The following is a 14,827-nucleotide window of genomic DNA, read 5'->3' as shown; positions in this document are numbered from 1 at the left end:
AAAACTTTATAAATAGCTGCAGCATGTTGCTTAAAAAGTGTTATATTTTATTTAAAAGCCTAAAGCATAAGCTACATTTAATGTTTTTTTAACATATTTAAGTAGTATTATTAGAAATGCATTAGTATAAGAGTAGTATAGTAGGGTCTTAGCAAAAGTAAGCAACTTAGGTGTGTAAGCAACTTGCCTGTAAAGTACGTTATTTAATAATCTTTTTTACTTTATATTTCTTCTTTAACTCTGTCTTTAAATTTTTTATTTTTAAAAGAATGCTATATAGAGCTTTTGTTGAATGGGCTCCGACAGCTAGCTGCTTATAGTATGAGCACTTAAGTAGCAAGAGTAAGAGTAGTGTACAGTGTGCACAGCGTATAAAGTAGGTAAGGTAAGAGTAATATGTTTCTAGTTCTATTACTCTTATCTTTTCTCTATACAGAGGAAAAAGGGGATATCTAGATGTTTGCGCACAGAGGTTTGCGCACAAGCATTATGTAACATAGATACGTGATCCTGCTTATGCGCGATTGTTTGTATCTAGGCCGCGACGCTGCTACTGTGTACAGACACTAGCAACTTTTCTTTTTGTCTAAAGAGTTGCCTTCTATACACGTTACCTCCCTTCTGTCTGTGTAGGTCTATCTAATTACATTCTGCCTTTACTCTACCCTATTTGTTAGGACTTGCCTTAGTAATGCTGTGCGTTAAGATAAGCTAGTTATGCTATGTAAATAGCTCTTCTCTTCTTTATCCTTTACTTTCTAAGCCCTACTGTACAATCCCCTAGCTCTTTTCTCTTTTTGTACAGTGCTAACAGTAACAGATCCTTATAATAAGAAAGATAAGTGTGTATAATAAAAAAAAAAAAAACAAAGAGAAATAAGCCTTATATAAAGGCGTTGTTAGTCTAGTTAGTCTAAGGCATTTTTGCGCATAAGATCTAGCTAGTCCACAGATGCTTTTATCTAGACAAAGAGGCAGTTAGTTAGGACTAATAATTAAAAAGCCTAGTTTAGTGTTTTCTTTATATATGCATTTACTAGGTTGTTTTTACTATTAATCTACCTAATTTTAGTAATTTCCCTTTTCTTATATAATTTGCAGAGTAACATAATGTTAATTATAAGTTACTTTTTACTAGTAGTGCCTAGCTTAACAAGGCAATTATATAAAGACCTTAAATCTGTGTAAATTACTACTAAAATTAGTAGCAGTTTAAGTGTTTATATAATTTACTATAAAGTTATATTAAAAGTAATTATATTGTTAAACCCTCTAACTATTCTGTATAGTTTACTAGTAAGAACACTTCTAGTTACTCTTTTACACTTAGTAGAATTCTAGTGTATAATGTTGCCTAGTATTTTAAAGTAGTTGCTTTGCTCTATATAGTCTTTATTACTTAATATAATTAAGAATTCTAGCTGTAAGCTAAAGTTTTTATTATTAGCAAATAATTTATCTATAAAGATAAACAGCTTTACATAATTAAGCTGTAATAGTAGGAAGGTAAGACTATGCTTACTATTATCTATCTGCTATTAGATTTGTGCGTTAAGTGTGTTAATGTTATTATGCAAAGGGTCTGTAGTTTATGCAGTAATAAAGAGGTTAAATGCTGCCTTTAGTTAACACATAAATGCAATGTATACCTCTCTTATACATTGCTTAACATATTATTGTGCAGCATTCTTGTTCTTTAAGTTAATTATATAAAGGTAGCTTACTTATCTTTTCTAAGTAACAACTACTATGTTGTGCGTAAGTTTAATCTTTTTACTATTAAACTTAATAAGTTGCTTCTCTGCTAAGATAGTCTTACTTTTTACATAGAACTTTACTTTTTACAGTTTTTTTTTTTCTCTTTGCGTAAAATTCTTTATTATAATGCTTAAGGTGTTATACAAATGCTTCTAGTTATTTCTAGAGCCTATGTTGTGCATATAGTGCATATTTACCTAACCTTCTAGGATATTTAGAAAGATGTCTGTGTACTAAGTTTCCTAGATATTTAGCTGTTAACATAAATTAATAAAAATCTTTATTTTATTTATAAAGATATTATATAGTTAACCTATGTAGTTATTATTTTTTTTTTATGCCTTTTAGAATTATATAATCTTATCTGCTAGGAGTTTTTCTTTAGCAGTTTCCCTCTAGGGTGGAAGTTTGTACAGGCTGTAATGTGGTATGGATTGTGCAGGTGGTATTAGTGGTGCATACACTACTGCAGGCGGTGGTGTGTACAATTAAGGGTGTGGAGCAGGCGTTAGGTAGGGTGGCATGTATTATTTATACAGTAATTAGTGTAGTGCTAGCTAAGGTGTAGGAGCAGGTAATGCTAGTACATTTAGTGTTAATAGCAGCATTATGTTTAGTCTGCTTCTATGTAGAGCCTTATATAGTAATAGAAGTTATGTATAAATCTTTTTTAGTATAATTACTTTTTTTTATGCTATATTATACAGCTTTTAGGCTTAAGTACCTTTAGTGCCTAGCTATAGTGTAATTCTTTTATTCTTTAGTACTTATATAAGCTTCTTTTTAAACGCGCAGCTAAGTGCTAAGAAGTCTTATAGTGTCTATTCTTTAAAATCCTTTATATATATACTTAGAAAGGTAGCGCTTTTCTAAGTTATTATGCATAGATTAGTAATTATATAACTTATATATAATTAAGTTTATAGGCTTATTAAAGCCTCTAATATATTAATCTTGTTATTCTAGTACTCTAGGCTAGTCTTATTCTGTAGTGTTGCCTCTAATATCCCTGTGTCTTTTATAAGTTGTTTATATAATAAAAATTATTCCTTATTCTTCCTATTATTACACAGAGTTGTTAGTTGCTAATAGGATTTTATTATAATAGTATAGTTAATTACTTTTTTAGTAAATTACGCAGGTACTGCTGTTGTCTAGCTGCTAGGTTGTGCAGCTTTAATAGCTTTAGTATGCGCCTTATACTATTTCCTTTTTACTTTGTACAGTAGCAGAGCTTGCTGTATAATGCAAAGAATTAATGTGCTATTATCTAGCTGCTAGGTTATGCAGCTTTAGTAGCTTTAGTGTGCATTTTACACTATCTTCTCTTTGCTTTGTACAGTAGCAGGGCTTACTATATAATGCAAAGGATTAATCTGCTATTCTAAAAGATAGGTAACAAAACAAAGTACCTTATAAAGTATAAGTACTCTACTATTACTTTTCCTAAAGGATAAGTAACAAAATAAAGTACCTTATAAAGTGTAAGTACTTTATTATTACTTTTACTAATTTACAGTTAATTAAATTAACTACTAATTAGTGTTAAATAGGCTCTAACAGCTAGCTGCTTATAGTATAAACACTTAAGTAGTAAAAGTAAGAGTGGTGTACAGTGTGCACAGCGTACAAGGTAGGTAAGGTAAGGGCAACATGTTTCTAGTTCTATTACTCTTGTCTTTCCTCTGTACAGAGGAAAAGGGGGATATCTAGATGTTCGCGCACGGAGGTTCGCGCACGAGCATCATGTGACATAGATACGTGATCCTGCTCGTGCGCGATCGTTCGTATCCAGGCCGCGACGCTGCTGCTGCGTACGGACAGCTTTTCTAATAAAGAGATATAAAGAACGCCATGCAGTAACAGATGGCGAATGCTATCATAGTGTAAAGCAGGACTCGAAAGCGCTTGTGTATACTAAAGACGTTTTTGTAAAGCGTTAGAATGGAAAGTTTGGAAAACATGATACCCCAGAAGTATATCATGTCACCGATGAAAAGTCCATGCTTCCCATCAACTCGGTCCTTGAATCCGTTCTCGAGTATCGTACATTCTTACTTCCGTTGCCGATGTTGATCAGTTCTGAAGGTGGGATGTCCCACGTGTGTCTTCCTACCATGTACTTTTTTACGACTGCATCTCTTCAGTAACCTATCATATATGAAGCAATGGGCTCACTTACTGATCACATTGAAGACCACTCTTGCAATTGCACAGGGCAACGCAAACAATATCAAGGCTAGAGGTACAGGTGTTGAACATACAACGTGTAACATGTCATGCTCTACGAGATTAACTCACTATCGTCCAAGCTCCATTTCTCGAGAACTTCCAGTTTGATCAAAACGCGAGATGCGACGAAAATAGTTGCCAGCGCGCCCAGAAGAGGACAGAAAAGGACAATTTTGCCTCCGGTAGAGTCAGGATTAATGAAGTTGGGAGTCACACCATGCGGCGCCATGGTGGGCGGAGCATTCTGTCTTGGGGAGAGATGCATTGTGCAGATGTCTTGTAAGTCTTCAACGAGGGATAGAACGACGGAAGTGATGCACGATTGTGTGGTGTTCAATTCCGTTCGGGACTTTTTCGAGTGCCTTTTGACAGGAAACTATGGTGACATCGGATCGAGGCGTGTTCTGCTGTGCCGCTCCGAGCGTTCATGGATTGTCCCAGCCGGACGCCATCATTTCCCTGCATATAAAAACGGATAGATTCTGCATGCAGACTTCGAAGTCCGAAAAAATACAAGGATACTATGCTGCACTTTTTCGTAACCCTGCTTCAGGGGCACAGCACTGCTGCAAGTCCCGCCGCACTGGAGCACTTCAAACGACAAAAGTTTACCGGATAAAGCGATTGGTAGTACAGCGGAGCGAAACGGTAAGCATTGTGCTCTGGCCTTCGACTTCTAGCTACTTTCACGCACCTCCAGATCTACGGAATCATCGTTTGACCTCAATTGCACTCAGCCTTTGCCTTGATAAGCTACAACGATGCGTCCTATCACTCTGTATTCAGCTCGTAAGTGTTCCCCACAACGTTGAGATAGTGAGGAGGTTCGCTAATTAAAGCAGCGGGTGGGCCAAATCCTTTCAAGGTACACTTCATGTGCTTCGTTGCATACTTCATGGCCTGCTCTAATTCCTAGAAAGGTAGTCATCATCTGCGAGGAGCTGGGAATCCCCTATGATTTGAAAGTCGTCGGCTACGGGGCTCTCAAGGAAAAACCGTTTACAGACTTGAATCCTAATGGTCGTTGCCCGGGTAAGTGCCTTTGACTTTCCAGAGTTTGCGAAAATGCTTATTCATGGAATTAGCCATCGAGGACCCCAACACGGGAATTGTGCTCTGGGAGTCTGGTGCCATCATTACGTACTTAGTCGAGCAGTATGATACCGAGAAGAAGCTTCACTATGATAGCTTCCCAGAGAAGCATTTCCTAAACCAGTGGATGTGTTTCCAGATATCTGGACAGGGTCCCTATTTCGGGCAGGCGGCATGGTAAGCTCCCCACACTACAACAGATTACGTCATTTGCCTTCTAAGCAGTACTGGGAAGGTTTAACCTCTTCCATCCGGAGAAGTTGCCATCGGCACAACAGCGATACATGGATGAGGTGCATCGTGTGGTTGGAGTCTTGGATGGGGCTCTGGCCTCGGGCCCCTCGGGATGGCTGGTAGGGGAGAAGTGCACCTATGCTGATCTTATTTTTGTCATGTGGCACGAGCAGATAGCCAGAATCTTCGCGGCATTCCAAGACAAATGGGACATTGAGAAGTATCCCGAATACAAAAGGTGGATTGAAAGCATGAAAAACAGGCAGTCTATTAAGAAAGCGGTGGAAATGCAGCAGAAGATCCTTGCGGATGCAACTAAGTGATCTTAGGCTTCCGAGTCTACCTCGATGCTTCCCTGAATCAGTCGTAGCAAATTGCTAGCAATTAATACTTTTTATGCGGGGATGAGAGATTGGGTTATTCTGTGTAATATCGTGAAGGTATCAGAAGTCTTTGCTGGAAGGCAGTTTCTTTGGAAAATAACTGATCAAAGAATGCGACTACCGTACACTCGCGTTCTGCATGTGAGCAGATTCGGGCTATAGGAGACTTCGGATTGTTTGTGAATGGATTCAATTAATTCATCCAATCACCAGTTCCTCTTAACAAACCTTACCACCAGTGGGTCCTTCAACTTCAACCCTAGCTCGAATCCTACGCCAGAGGACAGTTGTTGTTCCGCTTTCCTGAGGGCTTCTGGACTTGTCCCACCCTCAAACTCGACTCGGTACTGGCTGAATATTCTCGCAATGGCGGCACAGAATTCAATACTGGCAAATCTTGAACCCATACAGGAGCGAAATCCCTCTGCAAAGGGAATGTACGAGCCAGGCTTGAAGTTGCTCTCAGTCTCGCCGCCAACCTCGCCAAAGCGTTGTAACCAGCGTTCTGGGTTGAAGGACGAAAGTGGATGAGGAGGCTCGCTTTTGCTATGTTCCCTCGCAGTGGGCCAGTACTTCGGATTGCGATGTGTGGCGCTCGTGTTGACCATGATTAGAGTTTTAGGATGTATTGCAACTGACTCCCCTTGAACGCTTAAAGTCTGAAAATGTTCATTCGTTTTCGGGAAGAATGGAAGTACGGTATAAAGTCTTAGCGTCTCCTTCATTAATGCACCTACATGGCCATTGATCAGTTTTGGGTAATGATGGGAGTAAGACCATGTGGTTGGATCGCCCTCTCCAAGAATTGAGTCGAGGTCTGCATGTAATGCCGCTTGGAATCGAGGCCGGTAAGCCAGTAGAGCGATAGCAAATGTCATGGTATTAGCGCTCGTTTCGTGTCCCGCGAGAATGAAGATGAAGAGGTTCCCCAGCACCGCATCATGGGTGATATTTAGGGCCGTGTCCTCTACGAAAGTGGCTTTGACAAAATTCTGGAGTAGGTTTCCGCCCTCACTATGTGGGGTTGTTCCAACATTTGTGGAGGTTGCGATCACCATTTCATCCATGTATTTGCGAAATTCGACAAAAGCTTGGATGGCTTTCTTGTGCTTCGAGGACGGGGAGTGCTCTGTATCGTTTTAGCTTTGTGAATCAGCCAGGTGGAGGGAGTTAACATACCAAGTAATCGCCGAGGCATCATGAATAGAGTCTGAGCGTATTTGAACACGGAGCTGACCGCGTCCGCATAGGGAAGGGTGTGGCCGGATGGCAGTTGATGATCCTCATCCCATGTCATCTGCTTCTGGAAGAAGGCTTTGCTGAGGACATGAAGCGCAAATAAGCTAGCGTAAGAGTTCAGGTCCTTCACACTTCCGCTGTTTTCACTCCATACTTGAAGCATCATTTCGCCCTGCTTGAGTGACTCTTCCCACACCGTGCGATGTGTCTCTTCGTTGAACGAAGGAGCGGCGATCCTCCGGTAGGTGCGATGCTCTTCTCCTTCTGAGGCTGTAATGGTTGGTCCATAGATATTCAACATGCCTAACATGCCGATTGGCTTTACAAAATCCTTGTGACGGCTGCTTACTTGCATGATAACATCGGGATCGCAAGTCCACAACACGTTCCCACCAGAAGAAGCAACGATGAAGGTATCGTTATCTGCAGCCTCGAAGGGTTTATACCCATAGTGCCATATTCGAAAGAAGAGGGAAAGGCTAGGAAATAATTAGTTGCAAATTCGATTTTCGAATGCTTGGTTATACGGAAGCCATGAGTCTGTCCACGAAGTGGGAAGCTTGAGGAGAACTGGCAGTAAGGCTTCTTGAAGCAGAATCCACGGCACAGACTGGAAGTAGAATCTGAAGGTTGTCAGCTATTCATGATGGGAATACTTGTCCGCGGGGGAATGGACTTACGGAGAGATGTAAAATTTTAGACCGGACTCTCGGGCCTGGGAAATGTGATGCTGAAGCGATCTGTAGAACGATAAGGAGCGGTAGATAACTAAAAGAGAAAATAAAACGAGGACGATTGATGTCAGCATTGGAGCGTGCAGGGTGCTGAAATCGCGAGCCTAGGGTGAAGGATATCTAAGGGGAATCGATCAGTGGTGGAATGTGTGTCAAGAGGAGATATCGCGTTTTCTGGTTCCTTTCCAGCCGACACTACCAGTTACCTGATAGGTTGGTGAAGGACGTGTATTGGACAGTCTGCTGTGGTCTTCCGTTGGTGCCTTTGCGGCAAAGCAACGCTGGAGTCTAAATGCGCCGGTTGTATCTCGACCCCTGGAAACCGCTGCGGCCCGCTTCGGGTCTGGTGGACCGAGCTTGCCCCCAAGCGCGCAAGGCCGCGGGGGTTCGTTTGCTAGTGAAGGATACCCCTGTTGGTGAAGCATCACCCCTGGAGGAAGCTACTGTGTATGTCGTCATATCCCCGTTGAAGTACGACGTTTTCGACCTGCATCAAAGGTGAGTCGTTTTCTATGAACACCTTTTTTGGCACATCGCCGTGGGTTCAACGTATGTTTCCTAGGTACGGAGATATTGTCCGAGTGGCGCCCGACGAAGTGTCTTTTGCTACTGAAGAAGCGTGGGATGATATATATTGCCACAGGGCTTCCAACGGGCCGTACTACGGTCCGTACAAAGTGAACCGTAACGGTCACGTGTTCAGTACGAACGTACCGAGTTTGTGAGCTGTACTGTACGTTTAATGATGCCCTAGGTACGGTACGTAGCACAGATTGTATTACCCTTTTAGGAAGTTTGTATAGGGGTTCTAGAGGGGTAGGAGGGCTCTAGCGAGCAGGAGGCCTGCAGACGCTTAAATCTCTTTCTAAGGGTTTTAATCTATCTATTAGCCTGTTGTCTTAAAAATGCCTATTACAGACCATTTTCTATTGCAGAGTTATCTATCTACGCCTCTTGCCGCCTTACAGGCCTCATCTAGTCCTATCTGCTCTTGCTACTAGGGAGAACTAGTTATTTTATAGTTAATTAGACCTTAATCTTGCGTCTCTAGAGACCTATAGTCTTAGCTGTTTTAACTAGAGTACAGCGTACTTTAATTAAATTGTACTACTTGTACAGATCACGTGAGCTGTAACAGTTATGATACGTACACCTACCTCTCCTCCTCCCTGTCGTACGAACGTACACAAAATCTCACCCGTACAGGCCTCAAAATCGCCCAATCGTACAGTACTACGCCTCGTTGGAAGCCCTGTATTGCCATCGGCCAGGCCATAGTCCCTTCCTGAAGAATCCGATTTGGTGGGGCGAAGTACCAGGCTGTGCAGAGACCATCGTCGACGCGTCGACGACGAGGAACCATGAGAGAATGGGGAAAATTATCGGGAACTGCTTTACAAACAAAGCCCTTGCAGAGGAAGAGCCGTCCGTTCAATAACATGCCTCCAAATTGATTGAAAAGCTCCATGAGAAAGTAGCGGAATCCGGATCGAGAAGCGCAATTATCAATATTGTCGACTGGTACATGTTCACGACTTTTGATATAATTGGAGATCTGAGTTTTGGATTCCAAAGACTTTGGTTGTCTCGAGAATAGTACGTACCATCCTTGGGTACTGGAGATATTCAGTTACTTCAAGCTAGGAGCACTATTTAGCACCCTCCAATTCTACAACACGTTTGCGCAGCTCATTATAAGGGTTTTGCCAGCCAAGATGGTCGAAGCCCAGGAGAAAAACTATCATTGGGCATGTCAGAAAGTGCATCATCGCCTTAATCTCGAGGTTCAACGTCGAGATTTCATGAGCAGACTACTTCCTCATTTCTCGCCAGACGCAGATGTGAGAGATCGACGCTGAAAATTAAGCTTTGCAGAGCTCGAGAACAATTTCTATGTGCTCACTGTGGCGGGAAGCGAGACTTGTGGTACTGTACTATCTGGAACGACGAACTACCTAATCAAGACTCCTGCTTTACGTAAGCTTACAGAGGAGGTTAGGAGAGCTTTCCCTAGGCCAGAAATGCTCACTTTTGATGCTCTAAGCACGCTTCCATATCTTAATGCCGTTATTAAAGAAGGTTTACGTCTGAGCCCCCCGGTTGGAGGAGCACTTGCTCACGTCGTTCCTAAGGGTAGTGACACCGTGTGTGGAGTTTGGCTCCCGGGTGGCGTATGTTATACTACTGCCCTAAATTCCGGCTACTTAAGCTCCCCAAATGCTAATCAGTCACTAGACTAATGTTGGCGTTCATCAATGGTCCCTTTACCGTTCCGCTACTAAATTCCATAAAGCGACTATCCTTGTTCCTGAGCGCTGGCTAACACCAGCTCTCGGTGACCCAAAGTCTCCTTATCACGCAGATCATCGACATGCAGTTCAAGCATTTTCAACGGGCTCATGGGCGTGTATTGGTAAGGAACTTGGATTGGCAGAGCTTAGGCTAATCTTAGCACGCATGGTGTGGAACTTCAATTTAGAAATCCCGCTCAAGGGTAAAAATGTCGTGTGGGAGAAGCAGAAGCAATATGTTCTAGTTCAAAAGGAGGGATTCGATGTGCAACTTGTCCCAAGAGCGGATCTGCATTTATAAAGCGTCACGGATACGGCGCAGGGGAACCCCAGTCGACGTTAATCTGTTCTTTATAGTTCTTAGAATATTATAGTATGCCTAACGTCTGGTACCCGGTGCTAGGGGTCCGATATTGGACCGAAAGCAGATACAAAACTGAAGTTTATTTCGTCCGCAGCCGCCTTTCCGGCGCTGCCGAACGCTCTTCCCCACGTCGTGCTGTTTTTGATGACAACCTGATTTCTACTAAGACTTCATAGGCAAAGATGATTTCGAGTTACCTATTAAGCCACTCAATGTTGTTCTACTCACCGCGCAAGCACGATATTGTCTAGATGATTCTATAGGTCGAGAGGTAGGTATCAGTACGCATCTGCTTAATTCTTTTACCAATTTAAGCGATTATTCTCTTGGAAGCGCTACTCTGTCGTGTCGGACCCTCTCTCTATTGATATATCTTTGGCCTTGGTGCGTGACTGAAAAGTTTATCAGCGTCCGCTCGAGACTATTATAATCCTGGATGCGAGCATTTTAGCTACGGATCCTTCTCGACTCCACTGCACATAGTGTAGCTTTTTAAGTTAGAGAAAATAATTGAGTTGAGTGATGATTGATAAATAGAAGAAGGTATAACTTTTCAGCCCGAGCGCGACCGACTGCTTCCTAGAAATTATGAACAAGGGTGGGGCACCAGAGTTGTGAGTAGTCGGTATTTCCATGGATGAGCAGAATGTATTAGGCCTTAAAATTGATCATCAGCGATATATTGTTGTAGAGCATCACTGCGAATTCTCTTGCGCGATTGAAATCGCACGGTAAAATTGTCTAGGGATAAGAAGTAGCCCATTCTCAGAAGGCCCTAATTAGGGCTGCTGGACGTTGCATGAAGATGGTTGTAAAGGTTAAGATGGCATTACAGGCATAGCGCATTTTAACCTAATCTAAGATTACTTGTAATATAGGACCCACTAAAGCTTATCTAGTTAGATAGATTAATAGATACTGTCTGTTAGCTAAGGCTAGAGCTTTTATATCTAAAAATACTATTATGCTAGTAGGCTATTAATTAGGGTTGTTATTAATAACCTTTAGCACTAGAAATTATTTTTTAAACTACTTTATTCAACTTATAACTAATAAAAAATTTTATAATGTTATTAAATTTTAACTTAATACACTTTTTATTACATTTGCTAAAAGGTTAACCTTCTAGCTAGCACAGCAGAAGGATATATATAGGCGGATAGTTGTACGCGATACTTTTTATACTAAAATATTTTTAAATTAGTTAGCTTAAACAAACCTATACGTAATTCTAAGCTATAAATATTATAATAGTGTTAACGTACTCTACAGGCAAGTTGCTTACACACCTAAGTTGCTTACTTTTGCTAAGACCTTACTAAACTACTCTTCTACACTAGTGCATTCCTAACAACACTACTTAGCCGCGCTAAAGAACATTAGATACAGCTTACACTCTAGGCTTTTAAATAAGACGTAACACTTTTAAAGCAACATGCTGCAGCTATGTATAGGGTTTTTTAAAAGATAATAAATAACTAATGTGCTAAATAACCTTTACAAGCTAATTTTATAGCTAAATTATAAAGGCTAGGCAATAATAAGAAGCAGGTGTTATAATTTACATGCTTAAGCTACAAGCAAGAGGTGGTGTAACCTAACTAGATTAAACTAAGGAGCAGAGGAGGTGCTCTGCAAGTTTAAGATATACATATGTGCCCCTTGCTAAGGCGCTACTTGTTGCGCAAGCAAGGGAGCTAAGCTGCAGAGCATGTAACGCAGTACACGCTGTTACAGCAGGTAATTATTAAGCATATACTTAAGCTATATGCGCAAGGATTTTCCTCTTAGCTAGTAGCTGTAGCTAATATAGCCAATTCTTTGCACACTAAGCATAATCTAGGCTATAGAAGCATAAACTAGCCTAGTATGTTTATAAAGTGTTATCTAGAGCTTAAAGTAAAGTTTAAGTATAAGTATAGCTATAAAAAAGCCTTTTATAAGAATTTTAAAGTAATTTAGAGCTAGTTTAGCCTTATAGAGAATGTTAAAGCTAAGTATAGCATTTAGAATAATAACACGTACTACTTTAATAAGATAGGCTTATAATAAGCTAGGTATCTACTAACTATACTTATGCTTTAAACTTTACTTTAAGCTTTAGATAACACTTTATAAACATACTAGGCTAGCTTATGCTAATATAGCCTAGATTATGCTTAGCGTGTAAAGAATTAGCTATATTAGCTATAGCTGCTAGCTAAGGGGAAAATTCTTATGTATATAGCTTAAATATGTGCTTAATAATTAACGTACCTAACAGGTTGGCCGGCCACACAGGTTGGCCGGCCACTTTTGCTAAGCCCCTACTAAAACCACCCTATTCTCTTGCAAAACAGCCTACTTTAGCCCTATATAAAGTAATACAACATAAGATATTATTTAGAGTCTACTTCTACTACTTACTTATATGTACATAAGTTATACCTAGTCTAATTACACTACCTGTATTACCTTTAACTTAGCTTACTTTCTTTAGCACGCACCTGCGTCTTTAGCTTCTTCCTATTACTACGCGCTCTAAACTTCTTTAGAGTAGTTAGACAAGCCCTATTCTTAACTATTAAGGTTTTTTTTACTTAAATTTACTTTTTTTTATATAATTTATGTTGCATAGCAGCTTTATTTACTGCTGTAAGATTGAAGCACTGTTTCTAGGCTTCCTAAGATGAATGATGGGTTTGGATATAATGTATGGGATGATTGATTGATTGTGTTGATCTATCGATCCTTTTTCTGCTCTACTTGTGTTGCTCGGCTTTTGTTTTTCCGATCCGAGTCTACAGCGGACTGTTAGCTGGTAAAGGGAAAAAACTAATTGCTAATTTAAAAATTCTTTACCCTGCACATAATTATAGCCTTTAGCTACTTATAACTTTATAATTATTTTATACACGTTTATACATGTTAATTTTATAATGCCTAGTAAGCGTCTTCTAAATAGTTACATTATATAAGTGCTTACTAATATAGTGGCAATGTAGGAGGACGTTCTAAGATTAACCTTAAACTGTACTAACTTTATCTACTTAAGCTTTTTTATAAAAGTGTTATATATATATAAATAGCTACTTACTTTTTTAAAAAGTTTTAAGTCTATGTTACTTCTTATATAATTAAGTAGCAGTTTTAAATATAAAATGTAAAGTAACACTTTTTTACTAAAGTTAAAAATAAAGTTAAAAATTAAATCTAAGTGCTATTTTTTAAAGTTAAGCTTAAAAATTTAGATATATTTTATATACTACATAATAAAAGCTTTTAAATTAGAAAATATACACTTATATAACTTTAATTTAAGCTTAGATTATATAAAAAAGTATAAAGTGTTAAATAAAGCTAGTAAGTAAATAAGCTTATATAATAACTTATTAGTTAAAAGCTAAAAAAAGGTGTTATTAATAAGTATAAGTAAAAGTATTTTTATACACACTTTTATTAATATAGCTATATTATTATATAGAACTAGTTATTTTACATTTATTATATAATAAACTATAAGGTAGTAGAGCGCTGTAAGCGCAACTTGCAGTAACACTATAAGAAGTATATTATTCCTAGCCTAAACTTTATCTAGTCTATTAATAGCTATAGTAAGCTAAAACTGTACAGTGTAGAGATCTATACATGTATTAATATATACTTATAATATATTATATAGATTTATGTTAGAATCTCTGCCTATACTACTATTAGCTGCCTTTGCTAGTTTTTTAAAACACTTAAAAAAATAAAGTAGTAACTATGTTTTATATAATTTAATTAAAAAATAAAGATAGTTATACTAGTAGATACTTATTACTAGCTTTAAAAGTTAATAAAGCTTAAGCTTTTATTTAATTAGTGCTACTTTTATAGCATAAGTATATTAAATTAGTAGATTAAAGCTTAGTAGTAGTAACTTTTAAAAAGCCTTTTTTTTATTAGTAAGTTAGTATTTTATATAATACTTATTACTTTATTTTACTTTAAGTAAAATTACTTTTACTACTTTTAAACTTAAAGCTTTTTTTAAAAAAATAGCTTAGCTAATTAGCTTACTATTTATACTATATATATTTTTATACTTTATAAAAAACTATATAGCTTTATATAACTATAAAACACATATTTAATTTAAAGGTAGAAAACCTATTTAAATAGTATAGTTAAAAAGCTTTTTATACTTTATTACTATTTTAAAGCTTATGTTTAGAACTAGGCTTTTTTATTTAATGCTAATTAGCTTTATATAATTAAGAAAAAAGTTAATAGTTAAAATATAAATGCCTACCTTTTACAAAATATGCTTTAGTAGTGTAATAAAGTACTAGATTTACTTAGATTTAACAGCATAGCTGCAGCTTACTTTAACTTTTAAGATTATATAACACTATATCTAAATGTTTATTTTTAGCTTTAAGTAAAAGCATAATACTATATTTAGAATAGTTTTTAGCCTATACTATTTCTACTTAAGTTACTTATTAAAGTGTAGAATTAGTAAGTAAGGTTTTATAT

General features: G+C 38.3%; 3 protein-coding genes across 3 annotated transcripts; 2 read left to right on the top strand and 1 right to left on the bottom strand.

The window, feature by feature from the left end:
- Positions 1–4,751: 4,751 nt before the first annotated feature.
- Positions 4,752–5,639, top strand: BDR25DRAFT_320406 (glutathione S-transferase; the record flags this gene model as incomplete). Its single annotated transcript, XM_033691899.1, has 5 exons — positions 4,752–4,779; positions 4,833–4,855; positions 4,911–5,022; positions 5,076–5,259; positions 5,318–5,639. The coding sequence occupies 5 exons, from the start codon at positions 4,752–4,754 to the stop codon at positions 5,637–5,639; spliced, it is 669 nt and encodes a 222-aa protein (XP_033539730.1).
- A 153-nt stretch (positions 5,640–5,792) lies between these two features.
- On the bottom strand, positions 5,793–7,928 carry BDR25DRAFT_273940 (cytochrome P450). Its single transcript, XM_033687383.1, has 4 exons — positions 7,619–7,928; positions 7,466–7,561; positions 6,879–7,417; positions 5,793–6,828 (listed from the first exon to the last, which is right to left on the bottom strand). The coding sequence occupies exons 1-4, from the start codon at positions 7,744–7,746 to the stop codon at positions 5,906–5,908; spliced, it is 1,686 nt and encodes a 561-aa protein (XP_033539729.1). The 5' UTR covers positions 7,747–7,928; the 3' UTR covers positions 5,793–5,905.
- Positions 7,929–8,063: 135 nt separating this feature from the next.
- Positions 8,064–10,264, top strand: BDR25DRAFT_385377 (cytochrome P450; the record flags this gene model as incomplete). The annotated part of the gene is made up of 7 exons (XM_033697929.1): positions 8,064–8,338; positions 8,944–9,101; positions 9,135–9,193; positions 9,270–9,513; positions 9,550–9,843; positions 9,908–10,166; positions 10,209–10,264. Exons 1-7 carry the CDS (start codon positions 8,185–8,187, stop codon positions 10,262–10,264), a joined length of 1,224 nt encoding a protein of 407 aa, XP_033539728.1. The 5' UTR covers positions 8,064–8,184.
- Between the last annotated feature and the right edge of the window lie 4,563 nt (positions 10,265–14,827).

This window comes from Lindgomyces ingoldianus (genome assembly GCF_010093535.1).
Source record: "Lindgomyces ingoldianus strain ATCC 200398 unplaced genomic scaffold BDR25scaffold_68, whole genome shotgun sequence".
Classification (NCBI taxonomy): Eukaryota; Fungi; Ascomycota; class Dothideomycetes; order Pleosporales; family Lindgomycetaceae; genus Lindgomyces; species Lindgomyces ingoldianus.
This window is presented reverse-complemented; position numbering and strand designations above follow the sequence as displayed.